General features: G+C 47.5%; 6 protein-coding genes across 6 annotated transcripts; 4 read left to right on the top strand and 2 right to left on the bottom strand.

Annotated features, from left to right (window-relative positions):
- Positions 1-3,077: 3,077 nt before the first annotated feature.
- N7466_007556 (protein kinase IKS1) lies at positions 3,078-5,193 on the top strand (the record flags this gene model as incomplete). Its single annotated transcript, XM_057166945.1, has 2 exons — positions 3,078-3,130; positions 3,186-5,193. The coding sequence occupies 2 exons, from the start codon at positions 3,078-3,080 to the stop codon at positions 5,191-5,193; spliced, it is 2,061 nt and encodes a 686-aa protein (XP_057019986.1).
- Positions 5,194-5,389: 196 nt separating this feature from the next.
- Positions 5,390-6,139, bottom strand: N7466_007555 (uncharacterized protein; the record flags this gene model as incomplete). The annotated part of the gene is made up of 3 exons (XM_057166944.1): positions 5,390-5,509; positions 5,559-5,890; positions 5,944-6,139. The coding sequence occupies 3 exons, from the start codon at positions 6,137-6,139 to the stop codon at positions 5,390-5,392; spliced, it is 648 nt and encodes a 215-aa protein (XP_057019985.1).
- A 477-nt stretch (positions 6,140-6,616) lies between these two features.
- On the top strand, positions 6,617-7,753 carry N7466_007554 (Zn(II)2Cys6 transcription factor domain-containing protein; the record flags this gene model as incomplete). The annotated part of the gene is made up of 1 exon (XM_057166943.1): positions 6,617-7,753. One exon carries the CDS (start codon positions 6,617-6,619, stop codon positions 7,751-7,753), a length of 1,137 nt encoding a protein of 378 aa, XP_057019984.1.
- A 999-nt stretch (positions 7,754-8,752) lies between these two features.
- N7466_007553 (TFIIH/NER complex subunit TFB3) lies at positions 8,753-10,019 on the top strand (the record flags this gene model as incomplete). Its single annotated transcript, XM_057166942.1, has 3 exons — positions 8,753-8,792; positions 8,847-9,087; positions 9,179-10,019. The coding sequence occupies 3 exons, from the start codon at positions 8,753-8,755 to the stop codon at positions 10,017-10,019; spliced, it is 1,122 nt and encodes a 373-aa protein (XP_057019983.1).
- A 323-nt stretch (positions 10,020-10,342) lies between these two features.
- On the bottom strand, positions 10,343-13,303 carry N7466_007552 (uncharacterized protein; the record flags this gene model as incomplete). The annotated part of the gene is made up of 4 exons (XM_057166941.1): positions 10,343-11,374; positions 11,433-12,106; positions 12,156-13,103; positions 13,201-13,303. The coding sequence occupies 4 exons, from the start codon at positions 13,301-13,303 to the stop codon at positions 10,343-10,345; spliced, it is 2,757 nt and encodes a 918-aa protein (XP_057019982.1).
- A 3,435-nt stretch (positions 13,304-16,738) lies between these two features.
- On the top strand, positions 16,739-17,797 carry N7466_007551 (uncharacterized protein; the record flags this gene model as incomplete). The annotated part of the gene is made up of 1 exon (XM_057166940.1): positions 16,739-17,797. One exon carries the CDS (start codon positions 16,739-16,741, stop codon positions 17,795-17,797), a length of 1,059 nt encoding a protein of 352 aa, XP_057019981.1.
- Positions 17,798-18,222: the final 425 nt, after the last annotated feature.

Below are 18,222 nucleotides of genomic sequence, written 5' to 3'. Positions count from 1 at the left end.
CTTTTCTCTTTTTAATTTCTTACTTCTATATATCAAACACCTGATCAAGATATGGCTGATATTTGCTTTCCATCTTACATTGCTGAATAGCCCATTAACTTATTGTTCAATGCATACCTAATCAACTTCAAATAAAATGTATTGATAATACCAAGCTCTTAGCTAAATATGGCCTAGCGTGCCCAACTGCCCCATGCGGTATGGACCGTGCGTCTTTTCTTGGTGAGGAATGCGGATTCGACTGAATGCAGTTCACTGGTTTGTACTTTTCACTTGTTCGGGGTATTGGATACTGCAGCCGACCAGGCACCATCGGGACGTAAACCGAATGAAGTGAAGATCCGAGCAAAAAAAAAATGCACTGTATATCAGTACATGAGCAAAACACTCAAGCGTGGTTTTAAACTTCGGCCATGCGGGGACTGGACAAAGCTCTTCCGTTGCTCCGGGGAAAGGTCAACAATCAGGACCCTTTCCTCCCTTTGTCCCCTCCCTCCCCCCTGTCCCTTGTCCTTTAACACCATTTGTCCGAAACGACCGGCTACATTGCCTAGACTCTGCTTGGCATGCGCTTCACTCGGGTCAGATATAGGTCGCATAATGGTCAGCAATAGCCCACTACAGAGATGAGATCGGATGTTTTTGACAATCCGAGTGTTAACCGTGGGCCTTGGTCTATCATCCGGGTGATCTCGCCACATGCGATGTCATCAAATCATGTTCCTACCTAAACAGAAAAAAAAAACATGGAATTTACCACTAACCATGAATTCACTATGATTGAAGCCGATGAGTCTAGATCCAAAACCTGGACATCCCACTTGCCACTTTCAAATGTTCGGTGCATGCAAGAGGGGCTGAGTCAGCACATGCATGAAGAGCACATGAAGAGCATCGAAAGTATATTTTACATATGCTTTCTGGACTGGAATTGTATGTCAAATTCATATGTAGAACATTAGAATTTATAATCTGAATGTCGCGTGGAACTTGACAGAGTTTCAGCATCCAGTATCATGTTATCCACATAGTTCTTGTGTTTAGTGCTTATATTGCATAAAAAGGTCGTAGTAAATGGATCCAGGGATTGAACCGTCAATGCTTGAAGTACCACAGTGGAGTCCCTAACAGAACTTGAACCTATTAGGCCAGTAAGGTGAAGAGACCGTTACCATTTTATACATACATGCAAAGATTGTTGGTGCCCAGGTGGGTTGTGGCTTCCCACACCAACTAAGATTGCCCCTGGTAAGTGGGATTGTGGGATTGTGGGGGTGGGAGAACACCGTGGGACGGGCAGTAGCGGCTGGGCAAACCTATCTATCCCCTGTTCTTAAATAAATGTGGTATTATTGCTAATATATTATTCATTTTATTTTTCCAAGATTATCGTCCGAGATCATCGGTTGCATTGATAATGGGGCTCTCTGGCGACTACGCAACCGCGCCTATTTAGCTGTGAATGATTCTTCTTTACTACTGTTGCACCCGCAGTTTGCTGATGTAGCATTTCTTACCAGATCATCATTCCACCCTTTTTTTTTCCTTTTTGGTTTGGCCTAACAAAAATCAGCGGGAATACAAGCTGTTTTTACCTCAGCTTTTATTCTGCAGACTTGATCTCAAAGGGCAAAAGGAAAAATACAATAAACTCCACACATCCCACTTCGCGCCTCAACAGCCCCCCTTTCCTGCAGCCTCGGACACAACTAGCCCTTGACATGGCAGTGCATGCGGGAAACAGAATAAAATACCCCGTACTGTAATGTTGAATTCCTCTCACCGGATCATCGTCATTTCAAGGTCCAATGAGGCTTGCGTGAATCTTTTTACCGTGGGGCAAACCCAGTCAACGTTGTTGTGGGCTCGGCGAGCAATGTATGGTCCACCGAGAAATTACCGGGTTATCTCCTTGAGAGCAACAAAGGTCAAAGAAATCCGATTTACCCTCAAATCCTAAAACTTGGGATGTCAAATGAATTTGGTATGAAATCCATTGGTCAATAATACAGCTGATGCATGTATCCTGAAGTATAATAACTCGTATTCTGGAAAGAATAAGTTCCGCGTCAGCCTAGTACACTATAACCCGTCTCGCTGCATATAGCCCCACCACCGGGCTCAAAGGACATGTGCTAGTCTTGTACTAGATAACCAAAGACGGCATCAAACCTAAGATTGTGGCAAATTGGATTCAAAGGCCTGGAAACTGGAATATAGTAGGTACTCAACATTTTCAAGTTCTTTCCCCCCTCTTTTTCATTCCACGTTGAAAGTAAGCAGTAAATCATGAACTTACCTTGACACCTACATCAGCGAAAGCCCTTGAGGCCTCATATAACTTACGACCTCCCGTCAACTGGTCACTTCGAAGCTTTAGATTTCACCATCTTCAATGTTCAAATGAAATATATTTGATGATAACCTCAATAAGAGGCCGATATGTAAGAGGCCAACACTCATGTGAATTATAAGAGTCCACTTTTTACTATTGCGATTGAGCACCTGAGCATGATTGCACTTCCAAGTAAGATTTTGATTTAGGCAGCCTGTCTGCTAGGTAGAAAGGCAGTATACTAGGCAGTTAGTAATTACACAAGGGAACATTTGAAGCTGCCTCCGGGGGTGATTCGTTACGACCAACAGATAAAGCCCTAGAGCCTTGGAATGTTACTGATTTGCGAGCCGTTAACCGTAAGGGCCCAGCGACTCTAAGACATGACCTTTACACCCGTGAATCTATCGATGAAAGCCTCTAATAAACAAGATAAAATGAATTTTCCTGACCTTTGCTAGCTTTTCTCGACGACTCGGTAAGTTTAAAGGAGGTTGTCAGTTGAGACTTGCTCTCTTCCGCCCCGTATAACACCTGCTTGTAGCCATCTACAACTATGTACGTGTGCTCCTGCTGGCCAGTGTATCGCGGGCAAAATGTGGATAGCGGTGTAGCTTATTTCCATGGTTTCAACTTCTTTGTGTGGGGTCTCACCGCTCTTGGCCGTGGGGTTTCAGCTTTCACCCTCGTCATCTCCAAATACCATGATTACTAGTAACTTCACTCTCGACATGCTGCAACCATGCCGGACGACATGTCTATAATCCCTTACAATGGAAATCTTGACGTTGTGCTGTGAGTATCTTACTGCAGCGCCTTCAATGTTCTCCATTTACTGACAAAAGACTAGCCGACATAACGACTCAGTGGTCGTCTATGATCATGATTCTCAACAGCTAGTGCTCCGCAATGCGGCCGACACGCGTGAAGATGATGTCGAGCTTGCAAACTGCCCTCTGTGCCACCGACCCATACGGGATAGCAGTAGAAATCGAGAACATGCGCCTACAGAGCCCGAAGGCGAATTTATCAACCCGAATTACTTCCGCATGCTCGATAATAGCATACCAAGCTCCCAAAGCTCATCAACCCCTCCTTCCCCGCATTATCGTCTTGTTCAACCTGCTCTTCCAGATGGGTCAGCCAGGATCGGACCTACGAGCGCTCCCACTCACGAGTCTCATTCACCAACTTCCCAAGGAATCTCAGCCGCTGCATTCAGTCAAGACTATTTCAAGAAGTTCTTTGTGGAGGAAAAGGTGTTAGGGAAGGGAGGAAAAGGTGTCGTGCTACTTGTCAAGCATGTCCTGGATGGAGTGTCCCTCGGACAATATGCCTGCAAGCGCGTCCCTGTTGGCGATGATCATGAATGGTTAGAGAAAGTACTAGGTGAAGTTCAACTGCTGCAGCATCTTTCAAACCAAAATCTGGTCTCATATCGCCATGTCTGGTTGGAGAATGCTAAAATAAATGTCTTCGGTCCAAGCGTGCCATGCGCTTTTATTCTACAAGAGTATTGCAACTCCGGTGACCTTCATAATTACATATGTGGCTCGGTTCAGACATCAACCACCGCCCAGCAGCTGAAAGCGCGCCTCCGACGAAAATCAAAGGGTGAACCAGACCCAAATCCTGCAGGGCTTCGTATGCTACAGCTGGATCAGATTTATTCATTCTTCCGAGATATCACGTCTGGCTTGCGCCATTTACATACCAATGGATACATCCATCGTGATTTGAAACCACAAAATTGTCTTCTCCATGAAACAGCAGATGGTATGCGAGTCTTGGTGAGTGATTTTGGTGAAGTTCAAACGCAGAATGCGATGCGCAAGTCGACTGGTGCAACAGGGACATTGTCATATTGTGCACCTGAGGTTCTCCGGCGGGAATACCCAGATGGGCCATTCGGTAATTTTACCTTCAAGTCCGACATCTTCTCCCTGGGTATGATTCTCTACTTTCTCTGCTTTGCCGAACTCCCATATGCAAATGCAGATATCATCAACGAGGAGAAAGAAGACTTGGATCAACTCCGCAAGGAGATCACCAGTTGGGCTGGTTTCGATCAAGTTAGGAGGAAACGCCCTGATCTACCGGAGAAGCTATACACCTTCCTGGAAAGACTTCTTGCTGTGGACCCCGACAGACGGCCAACTGCCGATGAGGTCTTGAGTGGTATCCAAGTTGGAGTCAATGCCAATGAGTTTCGCTTCAAAAGGAACAGCTCAGCCAGTCCCGACTTGCCAACCGGTGCAAGAATCAGCCGGATCGATAGCCCCCAGCCCTCTATGGATAGGGCTCTTTCGCCCACTAAGAAAATACCTCGTAACAAACCCGTAGCTTTCCGCCGGGACTCAATGTTCGACTCAACCGAGCTTGCGACCAGTCAGACTCCTGGACCAGAAGGCATAGAGGAGCGGTCACCTTTCAGTCCCGATCACAACATCGTCATTCGCCCCAGATATTCTACCTCACCACCCATCTCTCCCACTCAACACAGCCATGACGAATCCATTCACAATCATCAAACGCAACAATTGCCTCGGCGACAACTACTTCCTCCGCCTCCCAGCAGGTTCCCTTCCCTGGATCTCATTACATCTTATATATCATCGCCAGGGCTACAGTTCTCTATATTTCTCGTTAAAGTGGCTTCTGTCCTCCACCCGTGCTCACCCCTCTCCCCCAAGCCTTGGATTCTCTACCCCCTTCTCCTACTCGCTGCTTTGACTCTTGGTGCACACGATCATCGAGTACAAGCTTTAGCTACCGTAGCGCATATGCTGGTTGTCGGTGTGGGTATGCGTCTTGGCGTCCTTTGTACCTGGCCTGCAGAGTCAACTCTTGGCCTCTGAGTTTCTTACCGATTGCAGAAAATGCATGGATGACCTATCATGACTATGTTTTCCACGATATCCCTTTCTGATTGCGCAATGAAATTACTTCACATTAACTTTACTCGTACAGTATGTTCAAATATTCAAATTGGTTATTCAAGATTTACTACGTTGATGAGTGGAGATATTCACGGTGCATATCATACCAGCGCCATTACAGGCTCGAGACTTCCACGGGATCAATGTCAACAAGGATTTGCGACAATTCCCCAAGCGAGCGCAGAGACCTCAACGCCTCCACGAAAGCCACCTCATCGGTTCCATGCTCATGATCCTAACGATGATAAGTAAGTGATTTCTAATAATCAAGACAACCATCTTACCTCAGTACTCGCCCATCCCAAAATTCCAACCACCACATCTCCATCAAGGTTCAAGCTATTGCCCCACGTCACGGGAACCGATTTCCCCGTGATAGAAAGAGTCTGTGATAGGTTCTCCCAAGCCTTCTGTGCTACTTGAACACTCTCAGAACCAGTGAGCTCGAGTCGGAAAATCTCCACAACGGGAGCAACAGAGGACTCTTTGGGGCTGCTGTTTGTCTCGAAGAGCTGCATCTTGGTCGGTCCATTTACCAGGTGTCGAATCGACTTGCCAAAAGAAGCAAATTGATCGGAAGTAAGAAAGGCATGGAATGCAGCCTCCTCTACCCATTCTTTGGTATACTGTTAGCGATGTTATTCGTGTACATTGAGCCAAGATACTTACCGAATATAACGATTTCCCTATACTGATCGCGCACATCTTTGCCATCTTCGCTGAGTACCCATCCTCGGAACGCACTGAGGAGACCTGGGTTCGGCTCTATCAGCGATTTGCTGATAATTGGCCAGTCTCGTTCGACTTCTTCAATGACCTCTTTGGTCGGGATCAAGGAAGGGAAAATAAGCTCGGTGAAAGGCATTGTGAATTGCACTGGTGAATTGTTTTAGGTCTGAAATATGGAAAGTCATTTAGCAAGGGAAACTTGATGGGTTTAAATACAATTTTCCGGTAGCGTGTCTGTCGTAACATTCAAGGAGTGTAGTTGCACACGTGGAACTGAGCTCAGTCCCCAAGACATGTGTAAATGCAAGGACGTAGGACAAGCAAGCCCCACACAGGATCCCAAGTAACTATACTAGGGTGCATACTGCGGACTTTGATATGACGATCCGACTATTACCGACTTCATGATTAAAATTACTTGCAAAGAACGCATACCCTGTTTATTTCAGTGACAATTACCAAATCAAAAAGGTCACCTGATACCCTTGTGGTTGCGTTGGTGGCCCTGGTCAGCAGTGGGGATGCGGAGTTTGCGGAGTTGCAAGTGAGATTTCAGCCTCGCTATGACTCGATGACCACCAAAGGCCGCAATCACCAAGAATCACCCACCGCCATGCCGCGCAGCTCAACCTGTAGTCGCTCGCGACAAAAATCCTGCATAGCATGTGCGGAAGGCAAGCGGCGTTGTAATCGTCAAACTCCGCAATGCTCCCGATGTCTCGCTCGAGGCGTGCAATGCTCCTACATCAACCGATCATCACGGCAAACCGAGACTTATCCACAATCCGAGTCTGCGATAGCGATCACGTTCCCTGACTATTCATATTCTTATTCTGATGATCTCTTGTCCCTCGCGGATGCCACTGGGTCCATTTTTTACTACGACGACCATATCGACAATGACTCCTGGCTCACTATGGACCATTCCTCGCTTCTAGCACAGCCAGCTCTATCGGCGATCCAGAAGTATCCCGATCTCTCCAAAGTGGATAAATGGGCTACGCAACAGGTCATGCGGAGTATTAAGAGCTTTCCACGGCTGTTCTTGCAACATGGGAAAACACCCTTTATCCACGCACGCTTATATGATTCGCATCTTCCTGATGCGATTCAAGATGCGTTTTCTGTCTCCGCGGCGTACTGTACCAAAAATCCTCAAACGGAGGATATGGTATTTCGAATACTAGAATCAAAAGCTAGTTCTCTTATGGAAAGGGATTACTCGGCCCGGTCTCTGGATACCTTGCTTGCGGCCGTCCAGGCTTTAATGCTGTTCCACATTATGCAACTATTTGATGGTAATATCCGGCAACGCTCGATCGCAGAGCAGAGCCTTGCGACTTTAAAGTCGATGACTGTCCAGTTACATACACGGGCAGCTGAGATAACGCCATCATCAACGTGGAAGGCGTGGATATTCGCCGAGAGCATCCGGCGGACTGTGATCATGTCGCTATTCATTGAAGGATTGTATTCAGTACTGAAATCGGGATTCTGCGAATCAGTGCCTACTTTGAGTTTACTGCCTTTTACTGCAGGTGGAGAGCTGTGGGATGCCACTACAGATTCCTCGTGGCTTGCTAAATGCCAGAAAGGTGGGACTTTGGATGTGGTTTTATATGGCGACTTCACGGGAGCTTGGGAAAAAGGTCTGGTCCCGGACCTGAACCCATTTGAGAAGTTCTTGCTTACGCCGTGTATGGGTGAAGAATACAGGGAATTCCTAGAGCTCGACAATTGTATTTATTAGATGCTTTATACTATGTATTATGATACGAATGTCGGGGGTGAAAAAAATAACTATATCTCCACTTGATCAGATCTCAACGACCTAACCTTCTCAGGCCGTAAGTACTCTACCCTCCAAAGAACATAAATGGAGGATGAGCACAGTACAGACTGGTCCAGAATAGTGCATGGAGACTGATGGTGATATAGCCAGAGATGCCCTCGTTTGAATTTTGGTCTTGGAGTTTGTTGAATGATCCATACCAGGGGATAGTATGTTCATAATGCACTGGAAGGCTCCAGCACATTTAATTCCGAGTCTGCAGAGAGAATGAGTAGCAATGTCCTCGTGAGCGAGGCTGCCTTCTTCAGTTTTGGTGACATTTCATCTTTAGGAGCCATGGGTGCTGCTGCCTCGACAGGCCATTCATTATAATCAACGAAGCTAAGGTCTTGGTTAGTTTCACAATTTTTGTGCATGCAGCTCATATATGAGACTTCTTCCGGATTTTCCAGGCGTTCAGGCAGTTCCAGGCACCAAGGCGCGTCACAAAACACCTCTAGAGCAATAGTCGCGTAATTCCGTTCTTATCGGTTGGATCTTGACTACACATCTCGTGTTTGTAGTAAAGATAAGTCATTTGGTCTTGATTAAAGTCATATTGCCACGGTATCGACCATTTAGGGGGGTTGTTTGCGGAGACTTCTTTCATATGATGCGTCCGCCTTCAGTTCGTACTGGTAGGGGTTTCCGAGTAATTCATCTTTTAGGCTGATAGCGCTGCTCGATAATTTGAAGGCTTGGGCTGTAGATGATTAGAAACCGATTTTGTTTTCTAGTGAGAAGAAAAATAAGACTTGGAAGTTTCACCACACATGCAGCATGGAGAAAGGATGGAAAGGGAAGGAGATAAGTGACAACCAAAGATGCTGGTTCGGGTGGTCCGTGCGCCACCGTGGGTCATAGTTATATTCATAAGCTTCCGCTTTCTCAGTCATTCATTCATTCAGTATCCTCGCCATGGCCTCCAGAAATGGGATCGATCGTCGAGATGAAGATGGTAAGATTCAGAATGTCTCTAAAAATGCCCAAGACTAACGCTCAACTCTTCCAGAGGTCTGCCCCGTCTGCAAATCCTCGCGGTACCTGAACCCGAACATGCGGTTCCTCATCAACCCAGAATGCTACCACAAGATGTGCGAGTCCTGCGTTGACCGCATCTTCTCATCCGGCCCCTCCAACTGCCCTGTAGCAGGATGCCGAAAGACGCTACGCAAAAACAAATTCCGAGCCCAAACCTTCGAAGACATCGGGGTAGAAAGGGAGGTTGATATCCGGCGACGAGTAATGAACATGTACGCCACCCACCCTACCCACCCAACAGCACCAGCAACGACCCCCAAAACAAGAAACCAAACTAACCTCAAAATTTACTGAATCTGCTAGTCTCAACCGCCGCGAAGAAGAATTCGACACAAAACGCGCCTGGGACGACTTCCTCGAACAACGCGAAGAAATGATCGCCAACCTAGTCTGCCGAACAGACGTCGCCAAAACCGAAGCGCAGCTCTCAAAATACGCCACGGTCAACATACAATCCATCCGCGCAAACCAAGCCCTCGAAGAACAAGAAGCATCCTCCTTCGCCGCCCGCATGACCCTCGAGCAAGAAGAAATGCGCCTCCGCCGCCAAGCCGCCCGCGAACAACTCGAGAACGAGCGCCGCGAGATGCAAGCCGGACGCGAAGACATGATCTCGCGCCTGGCCGCGGGCTCGAGCGCCGATGCTGCGGCGATCGCGCGCGAAGGCCACAAGGTGCTGCTTAAGAAGTCGTCTGCGCGGCGCAGCGAGGAGGACCGGATTCGGCAGAAACAGGCTGCGTTGCGTAGTAGTGAGCTCAAGCGCGGCGGTGCGTTGCCCTCGACGGCTGAGGCGGCTGGGCCGTCGGATGGTGGGCTTATTAAGGGTCTGCGGAGGATCAAGACGCCTGAGCCTGAGAAGCCGTATGATCCGTTTATGGGGTATGTGCCGGAGAAGCGGGATTACTATTCTTTGCAGCCGTCTTATCCGTCGACGTATCTGGATCGTGTGAAGAACGATACTCGGGTTGCGGCTGGCGGTTACGATCTGCAGGAGTATTACTCGCGGACGCTGGTGGAGGCGTTTGCGGGATTGGGGTGTTTTATTGAGGAAGAGGTTTCGCAACGAGATGCTGCTTCCTCGGGGCTTGGATTGAAGCCTGCTGCGACGACCAGTGCTGCGATGGTGGCGGGCGAGAAAAGATGATTGCTTTAATTGTAGAGAGATATCTTCGGTGTTAATTTTGGTGCATTACATAGCGATGGCGTTGGAAACATTTGTCTTAGATATTTATGAGAGAATAAATAATATTTATTGATTTTTTCTTTGCAATCTATGAGAATAATATGAATTTGGAGGATGACTCTAGCTCAATGAATTTGTGCAAACAAAGGCCCGCAGGCAAGTAAAAAAAAAGAGCAGATGTTGACTGGTGGCTTAAACAAGAGCCGGTAGAATTACAACAACCTGAAAAGAAAAATAAAAGTAAAACGCTAATACACCCTTCAATGCTAATCAACATCCGGTTTTCAAGTACGTCCGGTCAGCTCTGCAGTGCTCTCAATGCCTTCCCAGGGCAATTCATCTTCATCATCAGACTCCGCCAAACGCGATGACTTGTTCGTCGTGCCAGTAACATCCGGTACAGCGGCGAAATCAATGCCAATCGATTCTAAAGTCATCTCCATTTCTTTCTCCGTCATCATCTCATGACTGCCTTTTTGGCCCTCGAGAACATCGTAGAGCGCATAGATTTGGTCAGATTTCATATCAATATCCCTCAAAACAGTCTCAATCTTCTCCAGAAGAGCCTTGCGCTGCCTCTTGCCAAGCGAAGCATCCAAGTTGTTGTATGCGCTTTGGTATGTAGCAAGTTGCATCTTCAAGTGGGCCAATTCATCCTCAAGACTTTTAAGCACATTGGCAAGAGCAACGGCCGGGGGTTGGGAAGGGCGCATAGTAGGCTCCTCATTGTACAGAGATGGCTTTGGCATGCGCTCGGAAACTGGAACGGGCTTGGGAACCTTGACAGGCTCGTGGTTGCAAGTATCATTAGGGAGGACATTCTTGCAGATGATGCAATTCTTGCCCTCGTGGTGCGCAAGGTTGTTCAAGGCTCGCTGATCAGCTTCTGGGAGGCGAGTCGGATTACTGGCAGCCAGCTCGACACGGCTTAAGGTGATATCTGGAAGAATAAAAGCGGATGTCATATCTTCAATGTTTCGACGCTTCTTGCGCTGCGAGGAAATCGATGTGACAGAATGGTCGGAATGGCGTCTAGGTCGCTCGGCTGTAGGGACAGCGAAGCTGTTCTCGCCCTCTGAAGTTGCTACAGATTTGGTGGTAACATCACCAAGTGCTGATGCAGGTCGGGGAATTTGAGCTTTGGGTTCACGCAGAGACGATTTAAGTGCTGGTGTCTTCAAGATGCTCTGGCGGGTAGTGTTGACGGTGGTGTTGATAGTCTCGGCAGTGTTATCATTTGAGGCGCTTGATCGACGTTGCTTGCGCGAAAGTCGTTCTTCTTCCAGCGTCTTACGCAGACGAGCAATTTCATTTTCCTAGGACATCACATGTTAGCCATATTCAAATAACGAGGGATCTTTTTCGGATACTCACATCAATGATACTGAGCAAGGTAAGATCTTCCACCTGGGAAGACACCTTGCTCTGCTCAGCTGCCTCGGTCACATCTTCGACCACAACCCGCTTGACCCGTTGCTTGCTAGTGTTGGGCTGCTTTCTAATACTTCTTGATTCCGATTGACGGGCGGCATCGGGCTTGCTCGGTCTGGATGAACGCTTGGTAGTAGTAGGCATGTCGATAGAAAAGAGGGCTTCTTCTGCACGCTGCTTCTCCAGACGGGAGATTTCCTTTTCCACTTGGGAGGAAATCTTGGAACGAGAATCGTCTTGGTGTCTAGCCTTGTTGGAGCGAGCACTCTTTGAGGTAATATCCCTGGTACTGCGGCTCATGTCTGCGCTGCGCTCTGTGTACAATTGACTGTCGTCGACATCGGAGCCGGTAACACTTCCTTCTGAGACCACGGTCTCTTGCTCGCGAGATTTCTTGCTAAGCAACTGACTCATCTGGGACTTGAGTTCCGCATTCTCCCGCCTCAACTCCTCGTTATCGGCCTTGAGCTCGCGCGTTTCAAGGTAGGCGACACCAAGCTGGGAGATGGCTGACTCTCTCTCTTGATTCAGCCGTCGTACTGCTGCTTCTTGGACTTGAGTCTTTCGGTCCGCGATGTCAAGTTGATTTTGAAGGGCCATGTTCGCGGCTTCCAGTTCTACAGTTGTTAGCGAGGGTATATTAGACAAAATGAGGCAAGTGCTTACTTTGGTTTTCGCTTGCCACGCGCTTAGAGGCCTTTCTGCCCTCTCCATCATCCACAGCGTACTTCTCAGAGGGCCGGGATCTACCCGCCTTGAGTGCCGCGTTCTCTTCGCGGAAGGTCTGGAGCCTTCTCTCTGCATCGGACTTGAACATCTCTAGTTCTGCAACCTTGTCCTGCAAAAGTCGGAGGGACACAAATAAAGCCTTTTCGTCCTCTGGAATAGGGATAGCGTCGATGGGCATATGTTCACGAGTAAATGATATATCAGCATTATCATTGGGAGGAGAGACAAATCGAGTTGAGCGTCTGTGTGAGAAAACTGGGGTACCGTCTTCGTAAACACCGGAAACCAGCTCGGAGATATTAGGGAGGTCGGGAAGGAGGAAGGAGTTGCGGGTCATGGTATCACCCATGTTGTTGGTGCGTGTTGCGTTGGCAACCGGTTGGCGAGTACCTGCAGAATTGTTCTTGCGAAGTTCTCTGACATACGATTGTTGCGCAACGCGTTCAATCGCCTCGGCAATCTCTTGGGACTGGTTGGCGTGGCTAAAACGCGTCGATCGGGACTTGTTTGTCTTAACGGGAGCAGGGCGTTCATCTCCTAAGAATGAACCTTCATGCTTGTCGTTGACTTGGGCGGAGAGGGTTCGACGTGGGTCCCGCTGTTTTGAAACCCGGGGGCTCATCATATGTTCTTTCTGTGCCTGGTTGGCCCGTCGCAACTGGGCATCTTTTCGCAGGTTCTCGCTGGCAGCGCGTTTGGGCTGTTTTGGGGTGTGATGTTCGATGTTTATGGCAGGAGAAGTGGATCGCACACTATCTTCTGGGAAGCTCATCATAGAGTCTCCTCGCGAGTCCTCCAAGATACGCGCAGACTTGCCGAGAGCGCGCCCCATCTCGATGGAGGGTTCGGTGTTGTCCTCGTACATTTCTTCTAGATCGTCTTCCACTTGCGAGTGTGCTGGGGGGAAATTCCGGGAAGGCCTCATCAAGAAACGAGGTGCTAATCTGGTAGTCGAGTTCATCGCCGTCGTGCATTGCGGCACGCATTTTGGGAAGTCGCGGGCTGCCAATTTCTCGGGTTGAGGCCAATGCTTCGTGTTCAGGGTCGAAGTCAGACACCGTCAAGCTTGTGTCAGAAAGAGGCATATTCAAAAAGCCTGAGTAATTTGGTGGTTCATGTGGAGGGAACCTTGTAAGTGGAGGTGGATGGGGGGTGTTGATGGTTTTGTTTTGGATGCGCGGAATGTTTTGGTCGCGCGTCTCCGCCAATCACGAAAGTTGTACGGGGAGGCTGGGAAAGTACAGCCACGGCCCAACTTCAATTTTATTACACGTTTGGCAAAATTAATATGATTACAGGAACTGCAAAGATATCAGCTTTATTGCATTGTATCCGAAGACTAAATCATCTCAAGTTCAAAATTTACACTTGACATTTTGAGGTACCTCGGAACTTTGAAACCCACGGGGATCTCAAGCAACCTTAAAATCTTAACTATGCCTCAACTTGAACTGTACCTACTTGGTTATATATACATTTCAAAATTCAATATTGTATTCACCGACATGAATTTTCAAGTACAACTTCAACATGTGTTAGGTACCTTCAAATTCTGCGTGCATAGGTTTAGATGTATGTGTCCGCTCGATGGACCCATGGATTAAATGGAGTACTCAACATTGAAGACCTATTCAAATCCATCAATTGATGGATGAATTGATGTTTACACATGCATGTGTGCTGAAGGATTGATTGAACCTCAGGAGCTAACATTACCCTGGAGCACATCAGACATTCAAATCTCAAGTGCTAACTAACCTGGTCAGTCTCAAGTGCTGGATGTTTGGTGCCCACTCTTACACATGCGCGTATGTGCCTGAAGGTGTGTCGTCAGAACATTGAATAAATAGCTCTCATATAAGCATTTACCTACAGGTATCAACCCTGTTCAAATGCCGAATCTCTCACAACCTTGAAACCGATTGATGGCTTCAGATCTCTATCTTAATTCAAGAGAAGGCCTCGGGAACAAGCTTCAATGTTGGAAGGCAAAGGCCGATGTGTGGCTGAATCAGTCACAACATTTGAATGGTCCTATAATAGAAAAATATCCACCTATGTTGACCGAAGCTTCAAATGTTGAACCCTCAAAGTTTGACCACAACAGATGATGACTTTTTATACGAAGGATACGCGAAGATAGGGTTCAAATGCTTCCTTAGTTCGTATGTTCAAAGGTTTGCCTGGGTTTGCCCGATTCGGACGAATGCAGTTTATTCTATGGCTTGAGAAAAGGATGCTTAGGGCAAGTGCGAACCTCTGAGGGAGAATCCCTTTCAAGCAACAGATACGTTCAAAGATCAGAAGATCAAGGTTTCCGACGATCACTGAAAACCTTAAGTGGATTATTCCAAAGTTTTGGCTCTCAAGCTAATGCAGAGTCTCACATCGTATATCGTATATCGCAAATTGACCCCCAAATGGAGTGTCATCAACATTTGAAGGATTCAACCCTTTAGAATGTTGGGGGCTATTTTGTTATGACAACCATGGATGCATATCCACTTGGTGGATATTTTCTTTCTTTTCAAGACTTTATCATGGCGTAAGCTGATAAACTTAGACTCGTAGACGATGACTTCGGGAGAAGCCTGTAGAACGTATTCTCTTGTCAAGTTGTTTATGGAATCGATAGATGTACATGCTAAATGTACATATAGATACCTAGTACATAGTACTAATATAGATATTGATATGTACAAGGACCTTCAATGTTCAGTAGGTATGGGAATTTCCCGCAGTCCATTACCGGGACCGATACCGAAAACGACGACTTTCAGTGTTATAAGATATTTCTATTATTCTGTTCTGAGCATAGGACCATGGTGGGTCAGAACGAAGAGCACTGAAGCGAGATGGGGCCAAAAAAACTTGCTGAACGACGTTGCACCACTTTTATCCTTGCTTCTTACGGAGATGCCGTGATAACATTTGAATATGCATGATTCCAAAGTATGTATAGCCTGCAGAAACCATCACAGTGAGTGCTCTCAAGTGAGGTGGCCATGTGAAGATGCAGGGTAAGACCAAGGGTCTATATTGGATTGACGTAATGATCGCCTCGAGCCAGGGCCTCCAAGTGCTACAATGCAGTATTAGGGTGGGAAAAAGCAGGTAATACGAGCCAATGGATATTAACCAAGAGAGTGAGGTTTCTCCTCATTCTGCAAGATAGGCTACATAAAGAATGGACAAGCTTGGAAGTCGGGCATGATGGAAGGGGCCGAGCGGGAACTTCGAGGCCAAACATGAATACTGTGAAGTTTGATTGTGTGGAAGGGAGAAGTTGGATCCCACGATACAAACCCCGCATTGCAACATCCATGGGGCCAAAGTTCAGAACTTCAACCTTTAGATGGCGCTTGACTCGTAGCGCGACGTAAACGGCGGTACACTCAAGGTTCTTCTGGAAGATGGGGCCCCAATAAGGTTTGCGTGCTGATCTCACCCCTCCAGCAAGCCACCATTAATGGTTAAGGGAAGATTGCGACGTCGAGGGAGTTTGGTGCCGACGTCGGGAGAATTAGGGGATTTTCCGTGCCGTTGTAGTCCCAGGGTTGACCGCTCAGCAACCTAAGGCTCCCTGAGTTATTCTTAGGTGTATGGCGCAGGAAAATTGCCACCAAGTAAACAGGGTCTAAGTAGTAATGTTGTAGACTAGAGGCATTTTTTAGAAAAACCTGCGATTAAGTACGAGATACGATCAGCTCAAGATTTTCAAGAGGCAAATAAGACAAGCCACATATTATTTTTTCCCTTCTAAAGTTGGCTTTCTATGTACAAAGCAAACTAAGATCCCTGTTAAACGTCCAGGCCAATCAGATGATCTCAAGGCTACTTTTGATCCCATTCGACCAAAGCTCCACTTGGCTCTGGACCAGATCTTTAAATAGAACAAGAGATACCTACATGATTTACATGATTGCCTATTGTAGGATATAGTAGAGAACGAAGGAATTGCCACGTAAAAGGAAGACTCGGATTCTAAAACATAGTAAAGATAGTAAGGAACACTCTACAGTAAAAAAAAAATCAACCATAACAGTTCATACACTGTTTATTTTTGAACATGGCCGATCCCTATCTCCGACCGGGCTTGTTTGGTGGCGTCGATAGTTCTGTAAAAAACCACGGCTAAAACAGAGAAAATTCATGCATTTTTAATTAAGAAAAAATAAATAAAAGTAGTAAGAAAAAAAAAAAAACAACAGATCCTCATGACTCAAAGAAGAAGGGATTTTTTAGAATATAGATTTGATCTGTGATTCTTATTTTCTTATTTCTTAAATTCCATCTCTTTTATTTGCTTCGATTTTCCTTTGATTTTCTGTTTTAAGGGACGTTTAACCTCTCGTCACATTGCAGAAGCGCCAACTATTCTTAGCCTTTGGTATCCGTCTACCCCCGCCTCTTACTACAATCCGATAATCCCTCTTTTTCTTTCTTTCTTTCTATTCTTTATGACACTCATGACACTCTATCCTTCCACACCCGATCTGGGACTCTCATGCTCGTCAACAATGTCCTGCATACCATCTCCAGCTGGTGACCCTCCAACCATCAGCGCGCGACCGAAACTCACCCTCCAAACCACCTCTCTCCCACGCACATTTGGCTCCTCAACAACCGGCCTCTCCCGCTCCTGCACAGCAGCCCCAGGCGCATCACCGACCGTCGGAAATACCTTTAAAAATGCCTATGACATCGCTACGCCCGCCTCCGCAACCACATCTCCCTCCAAGGGCCCCAGCCTCCGCTTCCCCAACAAACCCATCTCACCATACGTCCACCACTCCAACAATAACAACAACCCTTTCAACTTCCGCCCTTACCAACTCCCCCTAGGCGTGCGAAGCATCTTGCGCAACTCCCCCCTCGACACAGCCCCCCGCCGACGATCAGGCTCCATCTCCGCAGGCACCAACAGTGGACCCGGGGGCGCAGGCGCTCGCCGGGTCTTCTTTCCCGCCAAGAAGCAAGTCAGCTATCGCATCCCACTCGAGGAAGAGATTCGCACGGAGCGCTACACCGCGCACCATCTAGATCTCGTGCACGAAGAAGAAGAAGAACGCTCGGCGCAGAGAATGGCCGCAGCTGCAGCTGCAGCCGCAGTGGCAGTGCAAACACACGAGGCTGCCCGGGGGCCAGAAACACAACCACACATCTCCAACTCGGGCCCCACCCACGACTCAGAAGCCAACCAGTCCCTGTCTGAATCTAGTACCTCGGACGAGGCTAGTGCCGACGAGGGACTGCCCAAATCCACACTATCCAAACTGGAACGCAAGAAGAGACGTACCATGCGCACGGAGCGGCAGGTGCGCGCTGTCGCGCTGCTCGATGGCCTGGAAGCAGATCAGTACTCCACCGCCTGCTCGACGCCGCAGACGCCCCAGGGACGGGTCAAGCGTCGCCGAGAGTGGAAATGGACGTTGGGCTCCCTTAATACCGATATCACGGCTGCTACCAGTTCCGGCAGCGTTTCTTCGGCGACGGCTACGCCTGAAACTCCATCTGTATCCTCTGCCTCCACTGTCGATGATTCGAAGCCCGAAACACAATCCTTACAGGATCAATAACCCCGTTTGGGGGGTACCTCATGAACTTGCTATGACCCCTCCTATATCATATTTTATGGCATGCATATTGGTGATTGCTCAACGTACCATTGCCTATTGCGGAAACTATATTCTTCATCTAGAGGCGCTGGTCGGCTTTTGATTTTACTAGCGATAAATTTTATATGCTCTACTTTTTCCCTTCGGGGTTAAGCGTCAGGTTTCGAAAGAATAATTTAATTTTCTCTGAATATACTTTTCTTTGAAGCATTTAGCCTCTAGTTCCGTCATCACGCAGCGGCAATAAACCTTCGCTTAGGTGGGGATGCATGATGGCGCCCCAGCCAAGAGATTCTCACTGTGTTTTGATTTCTTTCCTTTGGTTTCCTTATTCCCTAGTTAGGAAGTCCCACTTCTTCAACCTTGGAAGCATGCAATGTTAGGTT

The sequence above is a fragment of the Penicillium verhagenii genome, assembly GCF_028828195.1.
Source record: "Penicillium verhagenii strain IBT 33310 chromosome Unknown utg000007l_segment0_segment0, whole genome shotgun sequence".
NCBI lineage: Eukaryota > Fungi > Ascomycota > Eurotiomycetes > Eurotiales > Aspergillaceae > Penicillium > Penicillium verhagenii.
This window is presented reverse-complemented; position numbering and strand designations above follow the sequence as displayed.